At 40.5% G+C, this 27,519-nt stretch overlaps 1 protein-coding gene across 4 annotated transcripts in view; it reads right to left on the bottom strand.

The window, feature by feature from the left end:
- dnajc24 (DnaJ (Hsp40) homolog, subfamily C, member 24) overlaps positions 1-27,519 on the bottom strand; it is a 99,592-nt gene that overhangs the window by 49,594 nt on the left and 22,479 nt on the right. For all 4 annotated transcript variants that reach the window (XM_048545056.2, XM_059652121.1, XM_048545057.2 and 1 more), the window contains exon 4: positions 202-340. In XM_048545056.2, coding sequence (XP_048401013.1) covers positions 202-340 — 139 coding nt within the window. The remainder of the gene's footprint in view (positions 1-201; positions 341-27,519) is intronic.

Below are 27,519 nucleotides of genomic sequence, written 5' to 3'. Positions count from 1 at the left end.
GGTTAGCAAAGAGAGAACACACATTTAAAAAATGAATAAAGTAGGTTTAGTAAAAGTACGCAGAAAGAAGGTTCCTCTTGTCGTGCTTAGATATAAATAATTTAATGATTTTATCTACTCAAGAAGCTTTCTTTTAATTTAAGTGATACTGAATTGATGACTTAGAAAGTTGCTTTCAAAAAGCTCCTCAGCAGAACATACCACGTCGCTGCAGGTCATACTCTCTCTTTGTCTCTTCATTCCCTAGTATTTTCCACGCCTGATCAACTTCGATGAACCTCTGTACACACTCCTCAAGTTCTTCCACTGGCGCATCTGCGTGCTGTTTGTCCGGGTGATACTGCTTAACGGAAAGTGGATGGGGATATGAGGAGGGGGTGAGGTAATAGGAAAGAAAAAAAAGTTGGGTGAAAAATATCAACACATAGCTAAGAATTTGTTTTTGGAAGGGCAGTGGAGAGTTAGGTGATCAGTATTACGAGTTAAGACTGTTGGGCCCCAGAGACTGCAGTCAGGTTAATTAAACCACAGGAGTCACAGACATCCATGTCACAACCTGCTCCGATAGCATTTTCTGGATAATTTGCTGTTGGCATTATGGACAATTTACCAAGAGATGTTGTGAACAGGACGAAGCAGCAGCAAAAAGGGGGCAGGAGATGTGCAAACAAGAAAAATAACACAACAGACAAGTCAAATGTGCAGTTATACAAAATGTATGAAATTAAGAAAAACAACATATTTTAAAATTTGAGCAATTTTTAATGAATCCAATTGTTCACAACTAAGTTCATTTGTTCAGCAGTTATACCAATGCAGGAATGCATTTTCTTTATGTAATGAAGAAAATTAATTCCAAATGCAGAGAGTGGTTATAAATAAATCCTACTTCTTTAAAATTGAACTGAAAATACAACACAGGGAGATGCTTGAACTGTCAGTTTACAATTAATTTCATTGCAATAAATAAGGAGTTCAACGTATTTTATCTTTGACCGTATTAATGTTACATCTTATAGCTCCTGATGGGGTCTGACATTAGCAGGGTGAAACCATGTGAAAAATCCATCTTGCCACTGCAATGATAAAATCCTCCACGTACTGCATTACATTTGAGAGAACACCACTAATTAAAACAGAGTGTGGTCTCCTTATCTACATCCCACTAAATTAATTACCAGCTGTACTTTTATGCACTTTAAAATGTAGTATTGGACAATGTAAATTGTGCTTGACTTTCTCTTCTCAGAGGAGCATTTCAGTTCTTTCAAACGTAATAACAAGAAAGCCTTAATATGAACAGGTTGCTGTCTGGAAGCACCTCTCATTTGATGTTTAACTCATTGTTCTTTGTCCTCTTTTATTGTGGAAGTACCTATGTAGCATTTAATTAAAACAAGAGCACATCTGCTAGTAAATGTTTAAGCTTCTGTAATCCACTAAACACTTCTTTTGTGATCGAGGTAAAGATTCAATTTACTGAAAGGTATTGAGTACTGTACGTGAGACTGAACACACAGACTTCATGTAAGCAGAATTATATTGATTGAGGAAAAGTGCAGACTGAGTTTCATAACACAAAACACAAGTGTCAGGATTTTTAAAGACAGTCTTACCTTTGAACTCTGCAAACCCATTTGAGCTCTTACTATATGATTACATTCCCTTTTCTATGCAATTTTACTATCTAAGCTGTCAGAAATACCAACTGTCTTATCACAGGACCTACACATTACAATAATGAAATGCTTTAATCACATTTTAACCAATTTTAAGAAACCTTAGATGAGCAATGGGAGTTTCATCTGCCTGTCCTAATTAGCACTTGATTTACTTTTCATGTGTTATATTGAAAAGGAAAATCATTAAATAGTTTTGGGTATCATTAACTCTATAGTGACAGAATTTGTTTTGAAAATCATGGAGCTTTCACGAACACAGCAGTACATGCTTACAGGGGCTTCAATGGTATATCTTTTTGTACGGAAAATCAGGTAGTATGTCCGATCTCAACAAAGCCGCTGAGACGCTCATTTACTATGTAATGGTCATGTAGATCCTGCCTCTTTCAATTGCAAGCAATAACTACTTGTTTCAACATAGAGAAAAGGCCAGCTAATCCAAAGTAACAATATAATTCTAAAACAATGCATGCTACCTACATTTGCAGAATAGACTTAAGTTGCTAAATTGTCAACAAAAACATTTTCCAAGACTTAAGAGCTAACCAATTCCCAACAGGACAAGCAAGTTGAATAAGAACACTATTTTCAAACTGTGCAACTAAAAACCTGTTTTTCCGTGCACTATTTGAAGGAAGCAGCTCCAGCTGATAGCAGCCAGATTGATAGGGGAAGGGAGCAGATATATCCAGAAAAGGATATAAAAGCAAAACAGTTGATGCTGCAAATCTAAAATCTGAACTGAAAGTGCTGGAAAAACTCATTAGGCAAGGTAGTATCTTTGGAAAAAAACACATTTAATGTTTCAGGTCAAGTGAGTTAAATTTTGGTGAAAGATCATTCATCCTAAAATTTTAACTATGTTTCTCTGTAAAAAGATGCTGCCTGAATGACTGAGTTTTTCCAGCAGTTTTATTTTTATCTTTCAAAAAAAAGGGAGGAAAAGTACAACTCAGATTACAGAATAAATTTACTATTTTCTCAGTTTGCTAATAAGTTTGTGTCACATAGAAACAAAAAGGAAAAATTTTAATTCCTCAAAACATTATATCTTTTAAATAAGAGTATCACAAAGAACAAAATATGGAAAAGTGAAGTCCAGGTACATGTCTTTCATCCCCGGATGAAGAGGCACTTACACCTGCTTGTTTGTGGATAATGTGCTTCCTGATTTTGCATCTACTTGGCTCATCTGTTTTTAATATTATATCCTGTAGTTCTGAATTCCTTTCTATCACTTTATTTAAATTGTTTAAAATCACCTGAAGCTCCTTAATCTTGTTAACCCAAGGAAATACAAATCAAGCTCATGCAATCATCTGTCATAATTTTACTCAAACTTGCAATACAATAAAATTATACCCAAATGCAGCCATCAGGATCTCATTCACATCATAAAACTACACTTTCTCCCTGAACTGAGGTCACATTCATCCAGTCCCTGAACCCATAGGATGTGCATCTGCTGCCCTCCAGGCACCCAACAACCTGGTCCTTTAATCTGGCTGCATTTTGATGCCATAATGTGAATGGTGATCTTAACAGTCCAAACCACTTCATCACAACACCCCTCCACAAGTCACACAGATATGTCAAGTCTCCATAATAACCACTGCATTCACTAGTTCAGCATCAGTGTACCAGAAGTACTCCCTGCTGATTGTGAATCGCATGATGCGATTTACTGTCCTTGCAATTCATGAGCTCAGCAGTGCCCCAAATTACTGCAATTTATTTTTCATAAAACCATCAAGTCTTGTCGCACGTCCTCCATATAGGATAGTCCTCTTAAAGATACAACATTCACAGCACTGAACTAAATTCTCATGATTATCCTGTATGATTGGTGTGACATCAAAAATAGTGGTGTTATGAAGTAATTAGTTACATATAGTGCATCACATCTGACTACATCTAATGAATGAATCGGGGAACTTTGAGAAAATATTGTTTGATGAAGATAAAATCATAAGCCTAGCATGTTACAAATCAGAACTTTTTTTGGTCCATTATATGCCTTGGTTTTTGCTTTGTCATAAGCTATTCATATCTCATTTTATACATGTTTTAAGTCTTTTTCAGCAAGTATTTAGCTAATTTTGAATTCTATTTCAGTCATGGTTAAAAGCAAAGAATTCCACATTCTAATCACTCGGGATTTTATGCTCCGAATATCTCTTACTTCTCTGTGATTTTTGTTTTACCGTCTTATGAACTACTAAAAACAATTCAATGCACCTTTTATAATCTTGAGACTTCAATAAATCCATGTCTTAACCACAAATTAACTAAAAATTCCCACTTAATTGCAACCTTACATTCTTGGTTTATATAAAGTGAACTTGTGTTAAAGCTTTTCGATTGCTCGTTATTTCTTTCTACTAACAGTCCATTCATTCTGAAACAACATTTCCATAGCATCCTGCTGTTGCTTTCTATCTGGAAGGCTTCTGATTGGCCTTTCAGTTTTAAGACTAGTTCACTGCTCTTGATTGGACAGTGAACCTGCCTTCTAACACCATGGTGTGGGCTTTTGATTTGAAGTCTCACAGCAGAATTTAGAAATTCATAAGGGAAATCCTGTTCAAGATATGTAACTTTGCAAATGAAACAATGTAGATGGAGATAAAATGTGATAACCAGAGGTGGGATGTTTACATTTAGTCGCACTTTTAATTGCAAAGGCCTACATACTTATTCTGATTTTCCAATTGTTGAAACAGCTGAAGAATAACATGCCTGAACACACAACATATAAAACAGAGTAGATTTTTTCTAATTCTTTCATGATGTGGGAACCTCTGACTATCATCAATTACTGCTCAGCTCCAAATGCCCCATAGGCCACTTAAAAGTTAACAAGTGGATATGGAGTCACACGCATGCCAAACAGCAAGTTTCCTTCCCTATAGAATATCAGTGAGTCAGTTGGGGTTGTTACAACAAACAACTGTGAATCACAGTTACCCATTTTGCTCCAGATTTTTACAGAATTCAAACTTCACCATTTTCCAGGATGGGATTGAAAGCTACGTCCCGAAAATATTAGACTGGGGTTCTAGATTACTAGCCCAGTGACACTGCCTCTACGCCACCACCTGCTCCAATATGTATGGATGCATAGGAACGTGTAGGTATTTAGTCCCCAAAAGCCTTTCCTGCCACTCAATAGACCTTGATTGTTTGGTGACCTAAATCGACACACCTGAATTTGCCCCAAAGTCCTTAACAATAGTCTATTAATCTCAGATTTTAAACAAACAATTCAACAAGTATTAGCTACCATTTTCGGAAGAGAAATCCTAATTGATGCCTCCTTTGCCTGTAGAAGGATGTCAAACCACTCCCGAAAACGTTGGGTTCTAATTTTAAGGTTATGTTCCTTTGAACCGAACTCCCCAACAATCAGCTCTCGGCTAAGTAAAGATCTCAGTTTTCCCTATTAAAGGAAAAACAAGTCTTGACCACATCTCCCGCATTTCCCGCAACACATCCCTCACGCTCCGCCCCCACCACAACCACCCTAAGAGGATCCCCCTCGTTCTCACATACCACTCCACCAACCTCTGGATACAACGCATCATCCTCCAACACTTCTGCCATCCACAATCCGACCCCACCACCCAAGACATTTTTCCATCCCCATCCTTGTCTGCCTTCCAGAGAGACCACTCTCTCCGTGACTCCGTTGTCCGCTCCACACTCCCCTTCAACCCCACCACACCCGGCACCTTCCCCTGCAACCGCAGGAAGTGCTACACTTGCCCCCACACCTCCTCCCTCACCCCCATCCCAGGCCCCAAGATGACTTTCCATGTTAAGCAGATGTTCACCTGCACATCTGCCAATGTGGTATACTGTATCCATTGTACCCGGTGTGGCTTCCTCTACATTGGGGGAACCAAGCGGAGGCTTGGGGACCGCTTTGCAGAACACCTCCGCTCGGTTCGCAATAAACAACTGCACCTCCCAGTCGCGAACCAATTTAACTCCGCCTCCCATTCCTTAGACGACATGTCCATCATGGGTCTCCTGCAGTGCCACAATGATGCCACCTGAAGGTTGCAGGAACAGCAACTCATATTCCGCCTGGGATCCCTGCAGCCCAATGGTATCAATGTGGACTTCACAAGCTTCAAAATCTCCCCTTCCCCCACTGCATCCCAAAATCAGCCCAGCTTGTCCCCGCCTCCCTAACCTGTTCTTCCTCTCACCTATCCCCTCCTCCCACCTCAAGCCACACCTCCATTTCCTACATATTAACCTCATTCCGCCTCCTTGACCTGTCTGTCCTCCCTGGACTGACCTATCCCCTCACTGCCTCCCCACCCATACTCTCCTCTCCACCTATCTTCTCCTCTATCCATCTTCGGTCCGCCTTCCCCTCTCTCCCTATTTATTTCAGAACCCTCTCCAATGAAGGGTCTAGGCCCGAAACATCAGCTTTTGTGCTCCTGAGATGCTGCTTGGCCTGCTGTGTTCATCCAGCTTCACACTTTGTTATCTTGGATTCTCCAGCATCTGCAGTTCCCATTATCTCTGATCACTTTTACATTGTACTGAAGCAGCTCATATGCATTCAACTCCCAATTGCTGAGATTTTTAACCAGATGTGCATGCATCGTGGAACCCCTCTTACAAGCTTTGGCACAAATCCCATGTCTGAAAACAGCTTTATCTTGTTGCAAGTGATGAGCAAACTCATCATACTAAACAATTGCAGAGAATCAAGTACATAGTGTAAAAGTATAACTTGTTTTTTGTGAAATGTAAAAGGTAAATTACTTGTATCAAAGCAATCCTCCACATCTTGCTCTACGGACACCTTAGTTCATCTGGCCCCAATTGGAGATGAGGTCTTGTCAACACTTCGATACTTTCATTCATTAATTTGTCATTCTGTCAAACTAATAACACTGTAGTGGTATCTCAGTATTCTCCTGTGTTACCTGTTTTCTGATAAAAGTAACAAAGGTCCCAAAGTACAACACCTGTCCAAGATTAGAAGCTTAAGGTTTGATTACTTAAAAAGGCGATTATTTGAACTACTTTCTCCTACAACCAGATGAGCATGTATAACTCCTTGATCTGTTTGCAAATGAGAAATTGCATTTATATTGTATAACTGCGGAACCAAATAATTAGATGCAAATAAATAGATGCAACCACTGACATACATGCAATGGTCACGTAAGGTTGACCAGGAAAGCAATCAAATTTTGGCAGTGCGGCTGACCAACGGATCAGATGTTCCATGATCTTGTTCCAACTGTACCTCCCAAACCTATGACCTCCATAACCCAAAAAAATGGAAGGCAGCAAGTCCATGGGAATATTACCACCTGCAAGCTCCCCTAAGTCACAGACCTGACTTGCAAGCATATTGCCATTATTCCAACATAGCTGGGCTTTTTTTTAAAGCACTACTTGGAAATCAGTGACTCATAGCACTGTCAGTGTAGCTTTACAATGCCAGCCATTATGGTTTGAGGCAGCAGCTCAAAGGGAATAAATGCCAGTCTTGCAATCAATACCCAGGTGCCATGAATTTTAAAAAAGACAGCTACACTTTTGCACTATTATTATATATTATTACTTCATCATTTCTACATATTGGAGGAGAAGGTGACATGGTAGCAATATCTGTGGACCGGTTATCCAGAGATCCAGGCTAGTACTCTGGGCGTATGGGTTCATCGCCGAATGGCCTGTTTCCACACTGTAAGGATTCTATCATGGCAACTGGTGAAATCTGAATTCAATTAATAAAACTGGAATTCAAATTTAATCTGTGAATGTGACCACAGAACCATCATTGATTCTGTTTTTTTAAAAAAAGTCATCTAGCTCATTAATGCACTTGCAGGAAGAAAATTGGCCATTCTGGCCCCCACGTGACTCCAGACCCATGCTTAACCATGGTCTGAAAGGCCTAACAAGCCACTCTGTAAAGTGAATTAGGAATTGGCTTGAAAAAAAAATGAAATCAATTACTGAAGTGCCTACCCATTAAATGGAGTTCATTTGTTAGAAAATCAGTTGCGTCAGCCAGAAGTTTAATACCGAGAAGCATGAAACACATGCAAATCAAAAGTCTAAACATTATTTTTAAACGCTGTTATGTTAGTTAGAACATGCTGGACTCCAGTGATCGATTCACCCATTTCTTCCAATGCATCCAAAAACTGTGACGCACCAAAGATGTCAATGTATTTTTTTGTTTAGGTGTCATCACCATGTGGGTGACTCTCAACTGTCTGTTGAAAATACCTAGTAAATCACTGAGTTATAACAGCAACAAGCGAAACTTTACCAAAATGGATTTCTGCAGCTCATGATGCAGAACACTACATTCTAAGGGTAATTAAGAATGGGAAATAGATAATGACTTTGCAAGCACTATACACAACCTAAGAGTTAATATTTTTATAGTGCATGGTCAGTGAGAACATCTTGTTAAGGATTTATTCTACCTAAAAAAATCCCCAACTCATAATAAATATTAAAAATGCAGAGCCTTCATAATAGTTGAAATGTACACAAACTATCCATAGCATGCTAAAGCACAAAGCTCATATTGATTAGTCAATGGGTTAACTACAGAAAAATACAAGCATGGTGTCAAAAGCACAGACTCCTCACATTTAAATTGATTATTCATATTACTGTGTTGGGAATTTCAATCATAATTTTTCAGTTGTATATGTGTGCCTATCACAAGCTTGCGTTTGCTAATTTCGCAGGTTTGAACAGAAGTGGAAACATACAGACTGTTAAATTAGCAGTAAAAATATACATGAAAATAGTGTAAAATCTGGTCCTATATTTCTCTCAACTGAAAAAGCTACATGTCATAGATAGGCAAGAACTTGACATCATCTGGAGTCTCTTCAGTCTGTACAAAATGTAGTTTCATAATGGCCCCAAGGATTTATGGTAAATGCAAATTTTAGCACGGATGCAGTTTGTCAGAACCAATTTAAAAATAAGTTCTAGTCCTCCTTATTTCTCCTGAATGCTGGCATCAAAGCATAGCTTATAAATACATTCAAAACAGTTTTCTCAACCATATAAACATATAAAAAAAGTTTTGATAATTTGATTGGGTCCATACAATTTGCCAAAAAATGCCATGGCATAATTTCTATATGTCATCAGACCCAACTATCTATCATGTGTAATCTCCTTGTAAATAAACAGGGTGTGAAAACGCAGGTCAACTTAAAGAACAAAAACTGAATATTGTAGTTGTTGGAAGTCCTAAATGAAAAGAAAAGAACAGAAATGATGGAAACGTTCAGCAGGTCTGGCAGAACCTGTGAAGTAAAAAAAAAGCTAACACTTATAATTCACTTTCACAGCCACATCGCTTTCCTCAGAAACTGACTCTGCTCAAGACTTATACCACATGGATTCCACTGAAATTTCACCTTTAATGTCTTAGATCCAATACAATGACAGAACATCTCATGGACGTTCAGCAGTCCTGGAAACAGGCTTAATGTGATGGGTTGCCACATATCCGCACTTGACTGTTTCTTTTCACAGTAACAATATACTCCAGAGACAGATAACTCATGTCAGAGGTAACAAAGTGTGGAGTGTGAGGAAGGGTCACCGGATCTGAAACGTTAACTCTGTTTTTTCTTCACAGATGCTGCCAGATCTGCTGAGCTTTTCCAGCAACTTTGTTTTTGTTCCTGGTATGGTCTAATCTCTTTGACCACAATTGGCCCTTGGGGGAAAAAGATGTTCCACATCTGTACCACCCCATCTAACAGGACATCCAGATCCCTGCCTACAAAGCATGGTGATGATTGTCTGCCAGGCCCAGAGCTGAAGAGGTGGCTGGTGTGGGTTTGAGGTTACCAATTGTTAGGAAAAACCCATCTGATTCATTTGTGTCCTTTAGAGAAGGAAACTGCCATTTTTACCTGGTTTGCTTTGCAATCGACTTCAGATCCACGAAATGTGGTTGACTCTTATTGCCCTCTGGCCTATTGGGCAATACTCACATCCTATGAATGAATAAAATAATTCTTTAAAACAACAGAAACAACTAAGACAGGCTTTCTAACCAACTATCTTGATAGCTGACTGCCTCCTGTGACTGCCTTCAATCTAAATTTGTTTTAGTAAGTCACATCCCCACCTCCATAGAATGAACATTGGTTGTAAAGGAAATTCTGACATGAGTTAGAGATAATGGGAACTGCAGATGCCGGAAAATCTGAGATAACAAAGTGTGGAGCTGAATGAACACAGCAGGCCGAGCAGCATCTTAGGAGCACAAAAGCTGACGTTTCGGGCCTAGACCCTTCATCCGAGCTCAGCTTCAATATCAGCTTTGTGCTTTACAACTGATGTTCATTCTAGGGAGGTGGGGATGTAATAGTTCGACTTACTAAAACAAATTTAGATTGAAGACAGTCACAGGAGGCAGTCAGCTATCAAGATAGTTGGTTAGAAAGCCTGTCTTAGTTGTTTCTGTTGTTTTAAAGGATTATTTTATTCATTCATAGGATGTGGGTATTGCCCAATAGGCCAGAGAGCAGTAAGAGTCAACCACATTGCGTGGATCTGAAGTCAGATGCAAAGCAAGCCAGGTAAAAATGGCAGTTTCCTTCTCTGCAGGACACAAATGAATCAGATGGGTTTTTCCTAACAATTGGTAACCTCAAACCCACACCAGCTACCTCTTCAGCTCTGGGCCTGGCAGACAATCATCACCATGCTTTGTCGGCAGGGATCTAGATGTCCTGTTAGATGGGGTGGTGCAGATGTGGAAAATCTTTTTCCCCCCAAGGGCCAATTGTGGTCAAAGAGATTAGACCATACCAGGAACAAAAACAAAGTTGCTGGAAAAGCTCAGCAGATCTGGCAGCATCTGTGAAAGAAAAAACAGAGTTAACGTTTCAGATCTGGTGACCCTTCCTCACAATGGGTCTTAAAGCATCCGCAGTTCTTTCGGTTTTTATTTAGACCATGCCAGCCTGTGCAAGGTCAGCATTCAGGTCAGTAAAGTCTCAGTCATCTCAAAGACTGCCTAACAGTGTAAGAACATCAATGACCTTCTCCGTTCTGCCTGTGTAAGCACCACCATCTTCTCTCCAATATCTCATACTGACTCTCTGCTCCTATACCCACCTTCCACAAAGGCTCATACTCTACCACTCTCACTATTACCTGCCCAGCACCACAAAATCCTGCACACTGCAGCCTCTCACTTGAGTCAACTTCCCAACAGCTCCAAAACTAATAGCTATGTCATCCATTTTCATCTCCTTTTATAGCTGTCTCTGTCCCATTCCAGGAATTAAACGACCCACAATAGAACAGAAAGAATCATGAGAGGTGTTGGGCTGCCCAACAGTTAGCTCCTCCCTCCTTATGAGGAAAGGGCCCTGGCTCTGACCATTCTCAGCAGTTGCCTGAGTCCAAGCTCCTGAAATGGTTACGGCAGCTGCCCTTGATTTACTAAGTGCAGGCCATTTCTGATGACATGTCTGAGGACAAGCTTCCTCAATTTGTCTCTGGGTTAAATAACAAGAGGCGGTTGGGATGCTATGAGAATCTAGGCAGGCTCTGAGGGAGTTAGCACTGTGACAGGAAGCAAACAAGTCAGAGACGCAGCCTAGTCCATTCTGTGGCCTGGGTGCACGTCCTTGAGCACAGTGTCCCTGCAGCAGTTTCAAAACGAGAGTTGCCAGCAAAGCCCAAATGCCGCACGGAAATTCAGAAGCATAGTATATATGGATTGGAGATGTATCATGAAGGTTATTAGATGCTGGCGTGTCAGATGCCAATGTTCAAGGACTTGGGATAAATGTGGCCATTTAAGCATGCCCTGAACCACTGGTGCCTAATGGCCAATTTGGAAGCTGTTTGCAGTCAGCAGTGAAGTGAAGTTGCCAGGTAGCTGTTAGAATATCTGTGTTGACAATTCTCAACTTGTAGTTTGTTTGGCATGTTTGGAAAGATGGAAAGCTGAATATTATTGTTGCGGTATGAGTTAGGCATTTATCAATCAGTAATCCCCCTTAATTGGCAACTTGCCATTGGCTTGTGAGAAACACACAACATGACAATAACAGAAAAAGATGCAGCGAAGTGCTCCCGACATCAAGATAGGCTTCAACAGACTTCTCTTCTAATTCTGACACAAATCTTCTTCTACACCATGGCACGGGCCCATACACCATAAAAGTCTTATTATCTAAATAAAGAGTTCAGGTTCACACGCACTTGATACTTAAGGAAAACATATTCAAGGTAGATTCAAAGATTTTAAATCCTCTGTAATAAAAACAGATAAGGTAGCTACAAACACATATATTACTCCAAAAGCCCTTTTAAGCTCTCATTAAAAATGAAAGTCAGCAGCCATCACACCCACGCCTCCACTCGCCCCGAGATAAATCTGCCATTCTCCTCCTTAAATTTACTCAATCCCATCATCCCACCACACCGTAGTAGAAAATTCCAGATTCATGATCCTTTTAGAGAAGTAATTTCTCATCTCTGTTTAAAAACTGCTACTACTTATCCTAAAACTATGATTTCTCTTTCTAGATTGCCCCACGAGCAAATATCCTTTCTACATCTATTTTGTCCATCCCCTTTAGCCTCTTAGCATTTTTTCCAAGCATGTCGCACATCAGGAGAATTATAGAATATTATAAGCTTTGAATCCACTTTCTCTCCTGTCACTTCCTTTAAGACACTAGTATGTAGACCATGAGCCATGGAACCTTTTCTCCTAATAGTTTGCTCAGTACTTTGTCCCTCTTGATGAAAATTATTCTAAGTTTCTCCTCTTCTGTACTTCTGCATTGCCAGTTACTATTGGGATGATACTATTGTCCTCCACTGTGAAAACTGAAGCAAAATGCTGAATTAAAGACTCTGTCATTGTTATATTCCCCACCATTAAATCTCCATCTCGTCTTCCAAGGGGCCAATATTCACTTAAAAGCTGAAGGCTTTACAACATTGCAACTGTACTGATGAAGCAACTTCCATACTAGTTCTTCAAATGTGTTCTTCAATCAAGGATTCCCTTCTACTACGGATTATACGGCCCTTGACCACACTAGTTACATTCCCCACATCTTTGCTCTCACCCTTCCCCTCATCTTGGGACCAAAACAGCACTTGTCCACCTCTTCTAACTCAAATGATCCCACATTCAACAGATAATCTTCTCCGATCTTCAAAGTAATGACACCAAACATCTTCCCCTCCCCTTGCAGCTCTCTATGAAGACTGCTTCCTAGACTCTGGTCAATCACTCCCAAAGGCATTTCTCCCTTCCTAAAACTTCTCAAGCTCCAAGAGAAATTGGCATCTGAACCTTTACTTCCTTCCATCAAAATGTGAAGATCCAAGCAATCCTTTGAGATAAAACAGGGATGCTAACTCTTTCAGTTTAGCATACTGTATTCACTATGATCTCTTCTACACTGCTGTGATAAAACACAGGTTGGATGAGCATTTTGCAGAACACCAGTCAGTCTACAAGCACAACACTGACCCTCTGATTAATGTTACCCTGTGTCCACTATGGCCTTTCTGACTGTTGCCTCCTACAATGTACCAATGAAGCTTAATGGGACTGCATTTCATAGTCATAGAGTTACACAGCATGGAAACAGAGCCTTAGTTCAACTTGTCTGCACCAACCAGATATCCTAAACTGATCTAGTTCCATTTGCCAGCATTTGGCCTATATCTCGCTAAACCTTTCCTATTAAGATACCCATCCTTTTAAGTATACTTGCCTCCACCGATACCTCTGGCAGCTTGTTCCATGTACAGACCACCCTCTGCATGAAATAGTTGCCCCTTAGGTTCCTTTTAAATCTTTGCCCTCCCAACTTAAAGCTAACTTTGGACTCCCCTACCCCAGGAAAAGATCTTGGCTATTCAACCTATCCGTGCCCCTCAATTATATAATGAAATGTGAGGCTGGATGAACACAGCAGGCCCAGCAGCATCTCAGGAGCACAAAAGCTGACGTTTCGGGCCTAGACCCATCAGAGAGGGGGATGGGGTGAGGGTTCTGGAATAAATAGGGAGAGAGGGGGAGGCGGACCGAAGATGGAGAGAAAAGAAGATAGGTGGAGAGGAGAGTATAGGTGGGGAGGTAGGGAGGGGATAGGTCAGTCCAGGGAAGACGGACAGGTCAAGGAGGTGGCATGAGGTTGGTAGGTAGGAGATGGAGGTGCGGCTTGGGGTGGAAGGAAGGGATGGGTGAGAGGAAGAACAGGTTAGGGAGGCAGAGACAGGTTGGACTGGTTTTGGGATGCAGTGGGTGGAGGGGAAGAGCTGGGCTGGTTGTGTGGTGCAGTGGGGGGAGGGGACAAACTGGGCTGGTTTTGGGATGCGGTGGGGGAAGGGGAGATTTTGAAGCTGGTGAAGTCCACATTGATACCATTGGGCTGCAGGGTTCCCAAGCGGAATATGAGTTGCTGTTCCTGCAACCTTCAGGTGGCATCATTGTGGCAGTGCAGGAGGCCTATGATGGACATGTCATCTAAAGAATGGGAGGGGGAGTGGAAATGGTTTGCAACTGGGAGGTGCAGTTGTTTATTGCAAACCGAGCGGAGGTGTTCTGCAAAGCGGTCCCCAAGCCTCCGCTTGGTTTCCCCAATGTAGAGGAGGCCACACCGGGTACAGTGGATGCAGTATACCACATTGGCAGATGTGCAGATGAACCTCTGCTTAATGTGCAAAGTCATCTTGGGGCCTGGGATAGGAGTGAGGGAGGAGGTGTGGGGGCAAGTGTAGCATTTCCTGCGGGTGCAGGGGAAGGTGCCGGGTGTGGTGGGGTTGGAGGGCAGTGTGGAGCGAACAAGGGAGTCACGGAGAGAGTGGTCTCTCCGGAAAGCAGACAGGGGTGGGGATGGAAAAATGTCTTGGGTGGTGGGGTCGGATTGTAGATGGCGGAACTGTCAGAGGATGATGCGTTGTATCCGGAGGTTGGTGGGGTGGTGTGTGAGAACGAGGGGGATCCTCTTTGGGCGGTTGTGGCGGGGGCGGGGTGTGAGGGATGTGCGGCCAGAAATGCGGGAGACGCGGTCAAGGGCGTTCTCGACCAAAGTGGGGGGAAAGTTGCGGTCCTTGAAGAACTTGGACATCTGGGATGTGCGGGAGTGGAATGCCTCATCGTGGGAGCAGATGCGGCGGAGGCGGAGGAATTGGGAATAGGGGATGGAATTTTTGCAGGAGGGTGGGTGGGAGGAGGTGTATTCTAGGTAGCTGTGGGAGTCGGTGGGCTTGAAATGGACATCAGTTACAAGCTGGTTGCCCGAGATGGAGACTGAGAGGTCCAGGAAGGTGAGGGATGTGTTGGAGATGGCCCAGGTGAACTTGAGGTTGGGGTGGAAGGTGTTGGTGAAGTGGATGAACTGTTCGAGCTCCTCTGGGAAGCAAGAGGCGGCGCCAATACTCTCCTCTCCACCTATCTTCTTCTCTCTCCATCTTCGGTCCGCCTCCCCCTCTCTCCCTATTTATTCCAGAACCCTCACCCCATCCCCCGCTCTGATGAAGGGTCTAGGCCCGAAACGTCAGCTTTTGTGCTCGTGAGATGCTGCTGGGCCTGCTGTGTTCATCCAGCCTCACATTTCATTATCTTGGATTCTCCAGCATCTGCAGTTCCCATTATCACCCCTCAATTATATAAACCTCTTTAAGGTCAACCGTCAGCCTCCGACACGCTAGAGAAAAATTCCTCAATGTCTCGCTTTAGCTCAAACCCTCCAATCCAGTCAAAATCCTTGTAAATCTTTTTTGAACCCTTTAAGTTTAACATTTTTCCTATAGGAGAGAGACCAGAATTGAATATAGTATTCTGGAAGTTGCCTTACGAATATCCTGTACAGCCACAACATGATGTCCCAAATCCTATACTCAATGTACAGACCGATGAAAACAGGCGTGCCAAATGCCTTCTTCACTATCCTGTCAACCTGTGACTCCGCTTTCAAGAAACAATGCACCTGCACTCCTGGGTGTCTTTGTTTACCTTTGATAAGGCCTTCTGAACTCAACGTAAGGTTCAACAATCCCAATTCAAAACCGGTGCTCCTTTTGCCATAGAGTCGTATAGCACAGAAAAAGTCCCTTTGATTCATCAACTCATCTGTTCAAAAACAACCACCTAATTGTTCAAATCCTATTTACAGCACTTGGCCCATAGTCTTGTATGCCTCTGCATTACAAATTGTACATTAATTATTCATAGAAGTGTTGAGTGTTTCTGCCTCTACCACCCTTACAGGCAGTGAGTTATAAATACCCTCCAGCCTCTGGGTGAAAAAAAAAGTCCTCATATCTCTTCTAAGCCCCTTACCTTAAATTTATATCCCTGGTCATTGAACGCTCAACCAAGGGGAGAATGTTTCTTATCTACATTGTCTAAACTCTTCATAATTTTACATATTGCAATCATGTACCACCTCAGTCTCCTCTGCTCCAAGGAAAGCAGCCCCAGTCTATCCAAACTCTTCAGAACTAAAACTCTCCAGCCTAGGTAACATCCAGGTATATCTCCTCTGCACCCTCTCCCTTGCAATCACATCTATCTCACAATGTGGATTCTACTGCACAAAATACTCTAGTTTTGGTCAATCAACTTTTCATATCATTTCAGCATAACTTCCCTGCTCTTAAACTCTACACCTCAGATAATAAAGGCAAGTATCACAAATGCCTTCTTAACCACTTTATCTTCCTGTCCCACTACGTTAAAGAACTGGTGGATATGAACACGAAGATTCCACTGACCCTTGGTTCTTCCCAGGGTCCCACCATTCATCATGTATCTCCTTGCCTTTTCCTGTTTCCTATTTATTTTCGAACAGCTTTTCACGTTTTCATCACTTATTGGCACACCTTCTGTTTCTTTACTTAAAGCAAACCAACCCTTTGGCAGCTCCAAACTTTTCGCATTCTGGTAAAAGAGCCCTGATAAAACCCCTGCTTCTCAACAGTTCCTCCCAGACCTAAATTTATAATATTGTTCTAAGAAATCAAAACAATAAAGAATTCCTGTCTAACCCCAAATACAGCTTCAATTCCATCTTCATACTTGTAAACCAGGAGTGGAATTTTATAAGCACCTGTACAACATGGGCTATGCTGAGAAATGTGGCAAAATTGTGCGAGAGGTCCAGCAAAGTCCATCTTGACATTGGGAACAATTCCCTCCATTTTTTAAAATTACGTTTCAGGCTTTGAGATGAGATGCTAGATAATAGGCAAGATGCTATTATAAGGGATTATTGCTTGTTAATAACCTAATGAACTGCAGATCTTGTTTCATTAAATGCAAATTCCATGGGCAAACTAGTTGCCAAGCATTCTCAACATGCAAATCAGAACAGACACTTGGTGACTTCAGCTTGTCACTGGTTGAAAACAACCTCCAAAGTTGCTCATCATAGAATATACACCTCAGGTCATGATCCAAAGGCACCACCCACATGCTGCCAGTTCGTCAGTATCTTCATGGCACCTCTTCACTTGGAGGATGCGTAAGACATACAAACCTGCACTGTAGGGTGCTCAGGCAACTATCATAGAAAAGCTGCTGCAAAGACATTTTGCATGCAAGGACAAGCATCCCGGGGCATTTCATCCTTTACCAGTGAGCAGGCAATGCATAGGCCATTGAGGATCAGTGCTGTGGAAGGAGTGATGGAGAGAAACAAGAGCAAGTGAGAAACGTTACAGGCAAAGGGAAGTAGCAGAGCAGAATGGAAACGAAACCCAAGAGAACTGCAGATGCTAGATACAGAAATAGAGTGAGTCTGAGGTAGCAGGGAGAGAAAAAGAGTGTGATGCTTACCCTGGCAAGTAGAGAAGGTCATTACACCATTCATTAGACTGCAGATATAGCACTGACCTGGTGGCAATCTTGGATCAGGCTAGTAACGTCTAGTGGTGTAGAATTCACTTGGAATGTTCTGGGAAGAGGACAGCCCCCCTCTGGACCACTCATCACAGGGCCATTTTTCTCTTTCCCACCATATTCAGAAATATGACCTTCAAAAAAATAGGAGAGCTTTGGGATGCTAGTGTTTATCCTGGTGCACAGCAGTCTTTTAAAGACAGCGCAGGCCCCAGGAATGCTGGTCTTTCAATGGGTATCTAGTAAATGGCAAGTTGTGCCACAAATGATGAGCAGTAGAACCGCTAGGATCAGGTAAGAAGAGTACCATAGGTAGTTAATGAGGCAGATTTGGTAAAAATTCAGTGAGGGATCTTGCTAGGCCTCTTGGAGAGAAACCCTCTACAAAACTCGATGAAATTGACTCAGCTAAAACAAATGTAAGATTCAGGTGTATGTAACTGTTGCCAATTAAAGTCAAACAGTATCCACACAAATGTTAGAGATCCTTTGTCAAACCTCTGACCTGGTGCAACACAACTTCTCTGGTGAGAGAGATGTACTTTCTCATTTCTCACTTCCAAGTTGGAAAGTGTGTGCCCATTATCAGGGAAATGGAATGCTGTTTTCACATTTTATTTTGGAGTCACTTCAATGATTGGAAATCCAGCAATATGATCAAGGCACGCAAAAGTCAAAGAAAACAAAAGCTGTTTAACTTAAATTTGCAACTTTAAAAATAGATACTGGCACTCAAAAACAAGTCATGATAATTATTTGGAAACTAACATGACAATGCAAGTACAGTAGTAAAAGCGAGTCAAAATTGCTCACAGTGAGTTCCTGAACTATACTTTGCTTTTTCTGAGAGAGTGTGAAAGATAAGGAAACAAACTGCGTGATTCTCTTTAGGAAGGAATGTAAGTGAATTGAAGAACACCCTCAGACCATCTCTCAGCTCCCTGCAGCAAGTTTAAGAGTAATAACAGGAGATAACAAATTACAACATGAAACGTAATACGGCCTAAAGCACAGAAAAATTAGAAAAGAGTAACAAGCTTCATAGTACATTTATGAAATGACTTCAGTCTATTCTGGCTTTTATAGAAGTTTATTTTAATAACTACCTGCTTTATGTTATTCAGACTTTATAACAGATCCTAATCTGCAACAGGAGGCTGTAGTCTTACATTAAAATCAACAGCAAGGTTATTGCAGAACTTAATGTACTGTCATTGGACTGATGACCCGAAGCCCAAGGATATCCTCTTAGAGTTGAGATCTAGTGATAAAATGTCTTTATACATCGATAACCTCTCTGTATCAGAATTAAACTGCTGTCATGCACAGTTCATTTCAAAACACAAAGAAATGCCAAGATAATCATGAAACAAGCCACCAACTGATCAGAGCCTGTAACCTGCATCAGAAGAGGGCATATCTAATATTTGGCATGCACACCAACTATAGAAGGCGGCTTCTTTCATTTCTAATCCAAAGTAGTTAATTAATTATATTCTTGATTCACCCAGATGATGACATTTTAGCAAGACGAGAAAGGCAGATACGGAGCTTGAAACAGATTCCAACAATATCACACTACTGCCACCTAATGTCTGTGCAAAGCAAGAAAGCCCTTTCAAATTTTTTTTAATACAGAAAAGGTTGGAATTTTTGTGCTATGAAGAGCAAAGCATCATAGAGATATAAGCACAGAAACAGACCCTTCGCTCCAACTCATCCATGCTGACCAGATATATCATTTCAAAACACAAGGAAATGCCAAGATAATCATGAAAGAAGCCACCACTGATCACAGCCTGTAACCTGCATCATTAGAAAGTGTATCTAATATGTAAATAAATCTTGTCCCATTTGCCTCATATCCCTCTATTCACATACCCATCTAGAAGTCTTTTAATTGTACTAACCTCTACCACTTCCTCTGGCAGCTCATTCCATACATACACCACCCCTGTGTGGAAAAGGTTGCCCCTCAGGTCCCTTTTAAATCTTTCCCCTCTCACCTTAAACCTAAGCCCTCTAGTTTTGGACTCCTCCACCCTGGAGAAAAGATCTTGTCTATTTATCTTATCCATGCCCGTTATGATTTTATAAACCTCTATAGAGGTCACCTCTCAGCCTCCAAAAGTCCAGGGAAAATAGTGCCAGTGTATTCAACCTCCTCCTAGAGCTCAAACCTTCCGTTATTATAAAGAGAAGGAAGTTTCTATTTTGTCCATCTAGATTAACTCATTTTGTTAGGCCTTTCCCTTCGATCACCAAACTAATTATTAATAATCAAGATAGATGACAGTTGTTTATCTGACTAGTTTCCTTCCAAACTCCCAGATAATGATTTCTCCACTTCATTGCAATACTGAATTTATTTCAAAAGCAAATGCTCCTCTTTGGAAGAACATTGCACTAGATTTTAAAATTGTAGGAATAGAATTAAAAGTTATAGTTATTGGCAAATGAAAACAACAGACAGGGCCTGACACATCTGGAAATAGACAGTTAGTGAAAATTTGTTAACACATCCTGTAGGACATTTGCACCTGTTATTGTATTGTTTTAAGGGTTGTATTTTCTTGAAGATGATCATTCAGCAGCAGATTATAACACTAATTAGAATTTCAGATCCATCAGGACATGGTCTTGATGGTCTGGCTGTCATTTAGTTCAAAAAGGTTTCTGGAAGGTTTACTTTTTAGTTGGGTTGTTCATTGTGTTTTTACAATGATCATTAAATAAATAGCTATGTATTAACAATTGGTTTTACTTCATTCATAACAATATACACCATTATAATGGAGACCCAGAAGATGCATACACATCCAAACCATAGTTGTCTGTCACCGGAGACAATCAACCGAAGTCCCTTCCAGTCTACAGATACGGTACGTAGCACATCAGTTTTGCTGTTTAAAATGCTTTCAAATTATTAGCATTGTTGTAGCAATCATGACCTTTGCTGGTTCTGTAATTTTTTTTCTCCCCCCACCTCCCCCAAACATAGTACAGGCAATTATTGATAGGAGGTCCTGTAGTGCAGTGGGACACATCCCTACCTCTGAATCAGAAGCTGTAGGTTTGATTCCCACTCTAGGACTTGATGGCAATGGACATAACACAGCCAAACAGGTTCTTATCAATGTGCGCATCTTTTCAATACAGTACGGAGGAAGTTCACCAGATATTGCCTGGGATGGAGCAAATGAGCTATAAGGAGAGAGTAAATAAGCTTGGATTGTTTTCTTTAGAGTAGAGAAAGCTGAAAGACGACATGGCTGAGGTGTACACAATTATGAGGGGGTACGGACAAGGCGAGTTGGGTGCAACTGCTCCCCTTGGTTGAGGGGTCAACCATGAGGTGGCATAGTTTTAGGGGATTTGAGAAAAACATTTTTCGCTCAGGGAATGATGGAAATCTGGAATTCACTGCCTGGGAAGGTAGTGGAGGCCAGAAACCTTACAAATTTTTTAAAGTGTTTGAATGAGCAGCTACAATATCATAACATTCAAGAACATGGATTGGGATTAGAGCGCCTTTAGTGGCAGTTATTGTCAGTGCAAGCTCGATGGCTTGAAGGGCCTTTTCTGCACCATGTAAGTCTAGGGCAGATGGTAAGAGTGACAGTGTTTCTTGGTCAGCCATGCTTAATGCAGAGTGGTTCCCCCTCACTATCACCACTGATTTCAGACTAGCAACATGTTCCAAGAAAAATAAGCTACAGAAAACAAATACAAACATTTGCATCATCTGGCCTCTAGGCACAGGAAATCTTCTATACCTAAGCTTTAATACAATGGTCACTTTCAAAACAAGGACAACTACACCACCACAAATGGACGTCCAATGTGAGGCCCATAAGTCAATGTATAACAGTGCCCTGCATTGTGCAATCTGTTTTGGAACGCTGCACTGAATTATTTCAATGTAGCTGATAAATATAAAACGATATTTGAAGGGCAAAAGTCACTGGTGACACTCCTGTGCAGCACACCTAGTACACTGCATTGTCAAAAGCGACATCTTTCAAATGAGACATTCAGATGAGATCCTATCATATGGATTTTAAAAGAATCTCATATCACCATCTCTAGGGAGAGCAGGAGACTTAACCTCGATGTCCTGGACAATACTTATTCTTCATCATGAGAAGCAGATTATCTAGTGTTATAAAATGTTGTTTGTGGGAGCTTGCTGTGTGTAAATTGGCAGTCATGTGTCCTGTATTACAACAAAGATTACATTTCAAAAGTACTTCATTGTGGTGAAGTGCCTTGCAGTACCTGGTGATCGTACTAAGTTGTACATAAATGCAAATCTTCTTTTGTTACATACAGTATTCTTAAAGAATTTTGCCACGTTCTCCTAGATTACAGTATGCAAGTACTTCATTGGCTACAGAACATTTCAGCACAGTCCAAGGCTTTGAAAAGATCCATACAAACACAAGTTCATTATTTATTTCACATGAACAGTTAAATCCTGGTCTTACTTGGTTGTTTAAGTGAACTGTAAAGACATCCCACATAGTATTCAGAAAGGAGCAGGTAATTGCTTGTTGTTTTCTTCAACATCTCTTCATCAACCCCCGCTACTAAAAGATGAGCAGTTCATTGTTCTTTAGCATTTAGAAGGTGACTGTCTGTTTACAGTATATCAAGTATGTCGAGCACTAAGCCTGGGCAGGTACATTGAAATGAAAGATCTTTAGATGGTGAAGAAAAAAGGTACAAATATTTAATGCACTGCTGCATGAGGTACGCGTGGAGACACATATTGAGATATGACGTTAAATAAGGTAAAAATTACATATTTTGTAGTTTGAAATTTTCTGAATGCAGAAACACTGCTTCTATCTTCAAAAAGGTTAAAACATGCTGCTTTTCATAAGGTAAGAAAAAAAAGTTGAAGTACAGCTGCTTAAAGTTATTTCATAGCTTTAATCGATCCAATTCTGTCCTCTAGCAAATTTTCCGTAGCTAACAGTAATGTATGTGCTATTTACTAGGAAACTGGCCCAAAATTATTATAAAGGAAGAAAACTACTCATCAAACCTTCTGATCATTAGCCACTGTTTACATTTTGGATCATTTGCTTGAACAAAACACTGTAAATCAGGCACTACTATAGTGCTAAGGCCAATTAACACATGGACAGACATAATGTAGGCTTGCTAATCTGTCAACAGACAATACAGCCTGCAGTCAAGATCACAGATATTTAAATGATGTATCATGCTCTCACTAGGTGGGAACTTTTTGCACCCTTGGTGTGTTTGCTTAAGCATTTGAAGTGCAGGGCTTTTTTTTAAATACACAAACTATTTATATGATTGCATACTTTTTTAAATGGAATGTGGAATAACAACAACAACAACATGAATTTGCTTTTAAGTACTTTGAGAGTTAAGCAGTAGTAGAACAACTTGTATTAATTTTTGAAAAATGAAAGAACTGCAGATGCTGGAAATCAAACACAATCAGAAATTGCTGGAAAAACTTAGCAGGTATGATAGCATCTGTGGAGAGAAAACTTTGGGGTTCATTGACTCTTCTTCAGAACTGGACCCAAAATGTTAACTTCTCTCTCTCTCCACAGATGCTGCTAGATCTGCAGTGTTTTTATTCAGTAATTTCTGTTTTTGTTTATGACCTTGCCTTGGTGTAGTGACTTTAAAGTAGAAAATATCTGCAGGACAGTTATTAAGCAAAATTTGTAGCCCACTTGTTTCTGTGAGAAAGTTATGAGGTCAAATCCCATCCAGAGAATTCAACTCAAAAAGTAGGTTGACACTCCAATACAGTACTGTCAGAGATGCTGCCCCTTCAGTAAGATGTTAAAACATCAGCCCTTTCAGGAGATGCAAAAGATACAGACAATACTATCGTGGAACAACAAGAGAACACACACTGCCTTTTGGACAATATTTAGACATCAACACGAACATCACTTTTAAAACAAAAATCAAGAGATATTTTGGGCTATATTTCATTGATGTTGGTGTAACCTTTCACAGTACAAATTAGCTGCCATATCCAAAAGTATTAAATTACCTGCAAACACTTTTGGACATCATGAAACTATGAACAGCACTATCTACCAATAAATGAAAATTCTTTCTTATCCTTTCCAGTGAATGGAATACACAGCAGATTACAATAATTGCATGAGCAATAAATCATATTATGTAATTTAGAGAAACAAAAGGTAGCTCCAGAATTGGTGGGGGTGAAAGAAGAAAAAAAATGACATCCTAAACCACATAAGATATCAGGACCAAAAAGTGACGAACAGATAAATTTTCAGGAACTTCTAAAAAGGAGAAAAGTGAAGTAAAAACATCCCACACAATATTGAGAAAGGAGTATATGGGTGCCTGTGACCATGTGAGTTCACAATGCTTTTGAACAACAACAAGCACTACATGTTACATGTTATCTTTAACAAAGTAAAACACTGCAAAAATGGTTGAGTAGAACAGTGATGGGGTGGCAATTGTTGATCAGTTTCAGAGAGACAAGATAACACCTAAATCCAGGGCTTGAGTCACAAAAAAAAAATCAATCAGTATTTGAGAGGCAGGAAAATAGGAAATAAGTGCTCTGGAACAGTGAAGAAACAAAGATAGTGGAATTTGAATTTGTGTACTAAATCTGGAATATAAAGCTGGCAATCACAGTGACGCCTAACATCAATTGTCATGGGTCTTCAATGTAATAAATGTCCCAAGGGTGACATGGAGTATCATAAAGCAACAAATGACACTCCTGAGCTATGTAAAATATTAGGATCAGTGATCAAGAGAGAAGGTTTCAAAAGGAGGAAAATGTTAGATAGAAGTGTAAAAGTATGCGGACAATATTTCTAGCCTTGGAGTTTACCTGGCTGAAGGCATGGCCACCAGCAATGGCAGTGATTAAAATCAGGATGCTTAAACAGCTGGAATTAGAGTGTTGGATAGTTTAGATGATGTGGACCAAGAGACTAGATACATACGGAGGGGCAATACCATTTGAAGACGAGAATGAGAATTTTAAAATCAAGCTAATTACTTGACATGAGCCAATGCGAGTCTACAAATATAGAAGCAATACCCAAATGGGAACTGCTGCGAGCTGTCACAAGCAGAAAAGGTCTGGATGACTTCAACGTTAATAAGGATTGAATGCAACAGGCCAGTCAGGGGTGCAAAGAAAAGTTTGATACTGTCAAAAATAAGGATTTCAGGAACAGATCAGCTAATTTGGGGAGGGGCTGAGCAAGATTTCAATTGTGGGCATAGACAGCCTTAGTGAGTGTCCAATTGTCAAGTATGCACCATAATTGCAAACAGACCAGTTTAGATTCAGGCTGTCTCCAAAAAGAGATAGAGTCAGCACTGGTGGTGTAGCTGATGTCAGTAAATAGTCTTACAATTTAGCAAAAGTGACAGCATGAAGAGGGGAGATAGTGGTGAGTTAGATCTGGAGTCAACAGCATAAAGGAAAATTAGTGTTTTGCATGACATTGACGAGGGATAGCAGCTTGATGATAAATAGCACAGGGCAAAGCATACCATTCCATATAACAATCTGGCTATGACTAGATACCCCAGAATGGAACCAAGTGACAGCAAACTCACTCAGCTAGATAACAGTGAAGCAGCACTGGACAAGGATGGAATAGTTAACCACAACCAAGGCTGCAGGCAGATCAAGAAAGATGAGAATGGATATTTTATTTTTGTCACAAACAGACAGGCTGTAATTTGTGACACTGATTCGAGTGTTTTGGTACTGAGGTAAGGCATTAACCTGAGTGCGGAGATTCAAACATGGAGATTTTGGAAAAATGGGCACGGATTTTGGAACTGAAAGTATATTCAAGTAATTTGCAAAGAAGGCACAGTCAAGGGTTGGTCCTTTACAAGAGATGGATGACAATGGAGATTTAGAGGATGGTGACATGACCTGAAGACAGAACTGTCAACAACATCAATTCACATGGAGGAGCTGGAGGAGAAGATGGGTGGTCAGTAGTTTAGTGAGAACAGGGTAAAGAAAGCTGAAGTTGGATCTTATAACAAGTCATCTCAGATAGGGGAAAAACAGGAAAGAAACAAGAGAAAGATGACAGCTCAGGTCTGGCAGGGAGTAAAATGGCCCCTTAGGCTAGTGGAAAGATGGGATGAAGCAAAGAAAACTGATTGAATATTCTCAATCACAGTGACAATGAATACCACAATCTATCCACAAATAATTTTTGAGGTGAGGGTCAAGGAGACTGGAAGACATTTTCAACAGATGTTTCAGAAAAGACATTTTAAACATAGAATGACGCTGGTCAGTTCTTTTTAGTTACTTTGATTGTAAGTTTTGCTAATTTATTCATCCATCAATCGAGTGCATGTTTTCCTAAACTTTGAAAAAGATGGCAGAGGAGGAGTCATTGCACATTTTTAAGGCAGAGATGGGTAGATGCTCAACAAAAACAAATTGCTGGAGAAACTCAGCATGTCTGGCAACATTTGTGAAAAGAAAGCAGAGCAGACATGTAGATTTGTGTTAGGAAGGAGATCAATGGTCATAGGAAGTAAATGAGAATGTGGAATTCAAAACACAAACAGAACAGTAATAATTTCAACAAATGGTGGACTGACTCAAAAGGCCAAATAGCTTTATTCTGCTCCTAATTTGTGTGTTTCTTCTCCTAATTAATTAACTGGCCCAGCCCAATTCCCCCTCACATCTACGAGCGACTAGTTACCAGAGTCTACTTCAAACACAAACATTACACAACAATGTGGTGTAAGAAGACTGTACTGTAAATCCCATAACCAACTCTTGTCATTTTCACTCCCGTTATTGTCATATTATATCAAACTGTGGCATTGTACTTCCTGGTGAACTGGATGACACAAAGGGGTGAAGCATTATAATGTGTCATGTACAATCTATTATTCTGATGTTACATTGAGACTGTGTACATGTAAGATACCAAAGTTTTTCAAAACACAGATATCAAATGTTTATAATTAATTATTTCCATGTGAATACCAAATGCCTTACTAAAGCAATGCACGTAGTAACAGAGGAAGTACTCAGTTAATTCAAGTAGCTTTGGCTCAAATTTCTTATTGAACACTCAGCTTTGAGCAGTGAGTCCAGTGGCCGGAAAGTTGGGAGACGATGCAAAATTGCACCCAAATCAATTCTACATCTGGATCTTATGAACCAAGGTCATCTCTAACTAGTTGCAAAGCACTTTCTCACACTACCTTTGAACAACTATATGCAAGAGACATATGAATATGTAAATTCAACTCCACAAGCCTCCTCTGCTGTTAAACAAAATAACGACAGACCTTGGTGAAGCATTAACGCCTCATTCCCACCTACCCATTTTAAATTCCTTGGCCTAAAAAATATTCAATTCCACCTCACAACGGGCAAGTGAATTTGAAAAACTGACAATGCTCAGAAAAAAAAATCCCGTTTATCTTCTGCTTAAATGAAAAAGCCTATAAAAGATTTAGGAGCAGAAACAGGCCATTCAGCCCATTGTGTTTGTGCCACTATTTAATGAGATCTTAGTTCATCTGATAATTTTCAATTTCACTTTCAATCTGTCTAGATCAACCTTGAATATACTTAATGACCTAGTCTTTACAATCCTCTATGATAAAGGATTTCTGAAAAGGGTTTTTTTCTGAAGAATGGCCCAGACCCGAAATAACAAAGTATGAAGCTGGATGAACACAGCAGGCCAAGCAGCATCTTAGGAGCACAAAAGCTGACGTTTTGGGCCTAGACCCTTCATCAGAAAAGGGGGATGGGGAGAGGAATCTGAAATAAATAGGGAGACAAGGTGAGGTGGAGAGATCCCCTGAGGTTGATCTGGAGGGAGGAGGGTAATTTCTTCAAGTTAGGCATTCTGGAAGAGGCTTCGC

Source organism: Stegostoma tigrinum, chromosome 17 (assembly GCF_030684315.1).
Source record: "Stegostoma tigrinum isolate sSteTig4 chromosome 17, sSteTig4.hap1, whole genome shotgun sequence".
NCBI lineage: Eukaryota > Metazoa > Chordata > Chondrichthyes > Orectolobiformes > Stegostomatidae > Stegostoma > Stegostoma tigrinum.
This window is presented reverse-complemented; position numbering and strand designations above follow the sequence as displayed.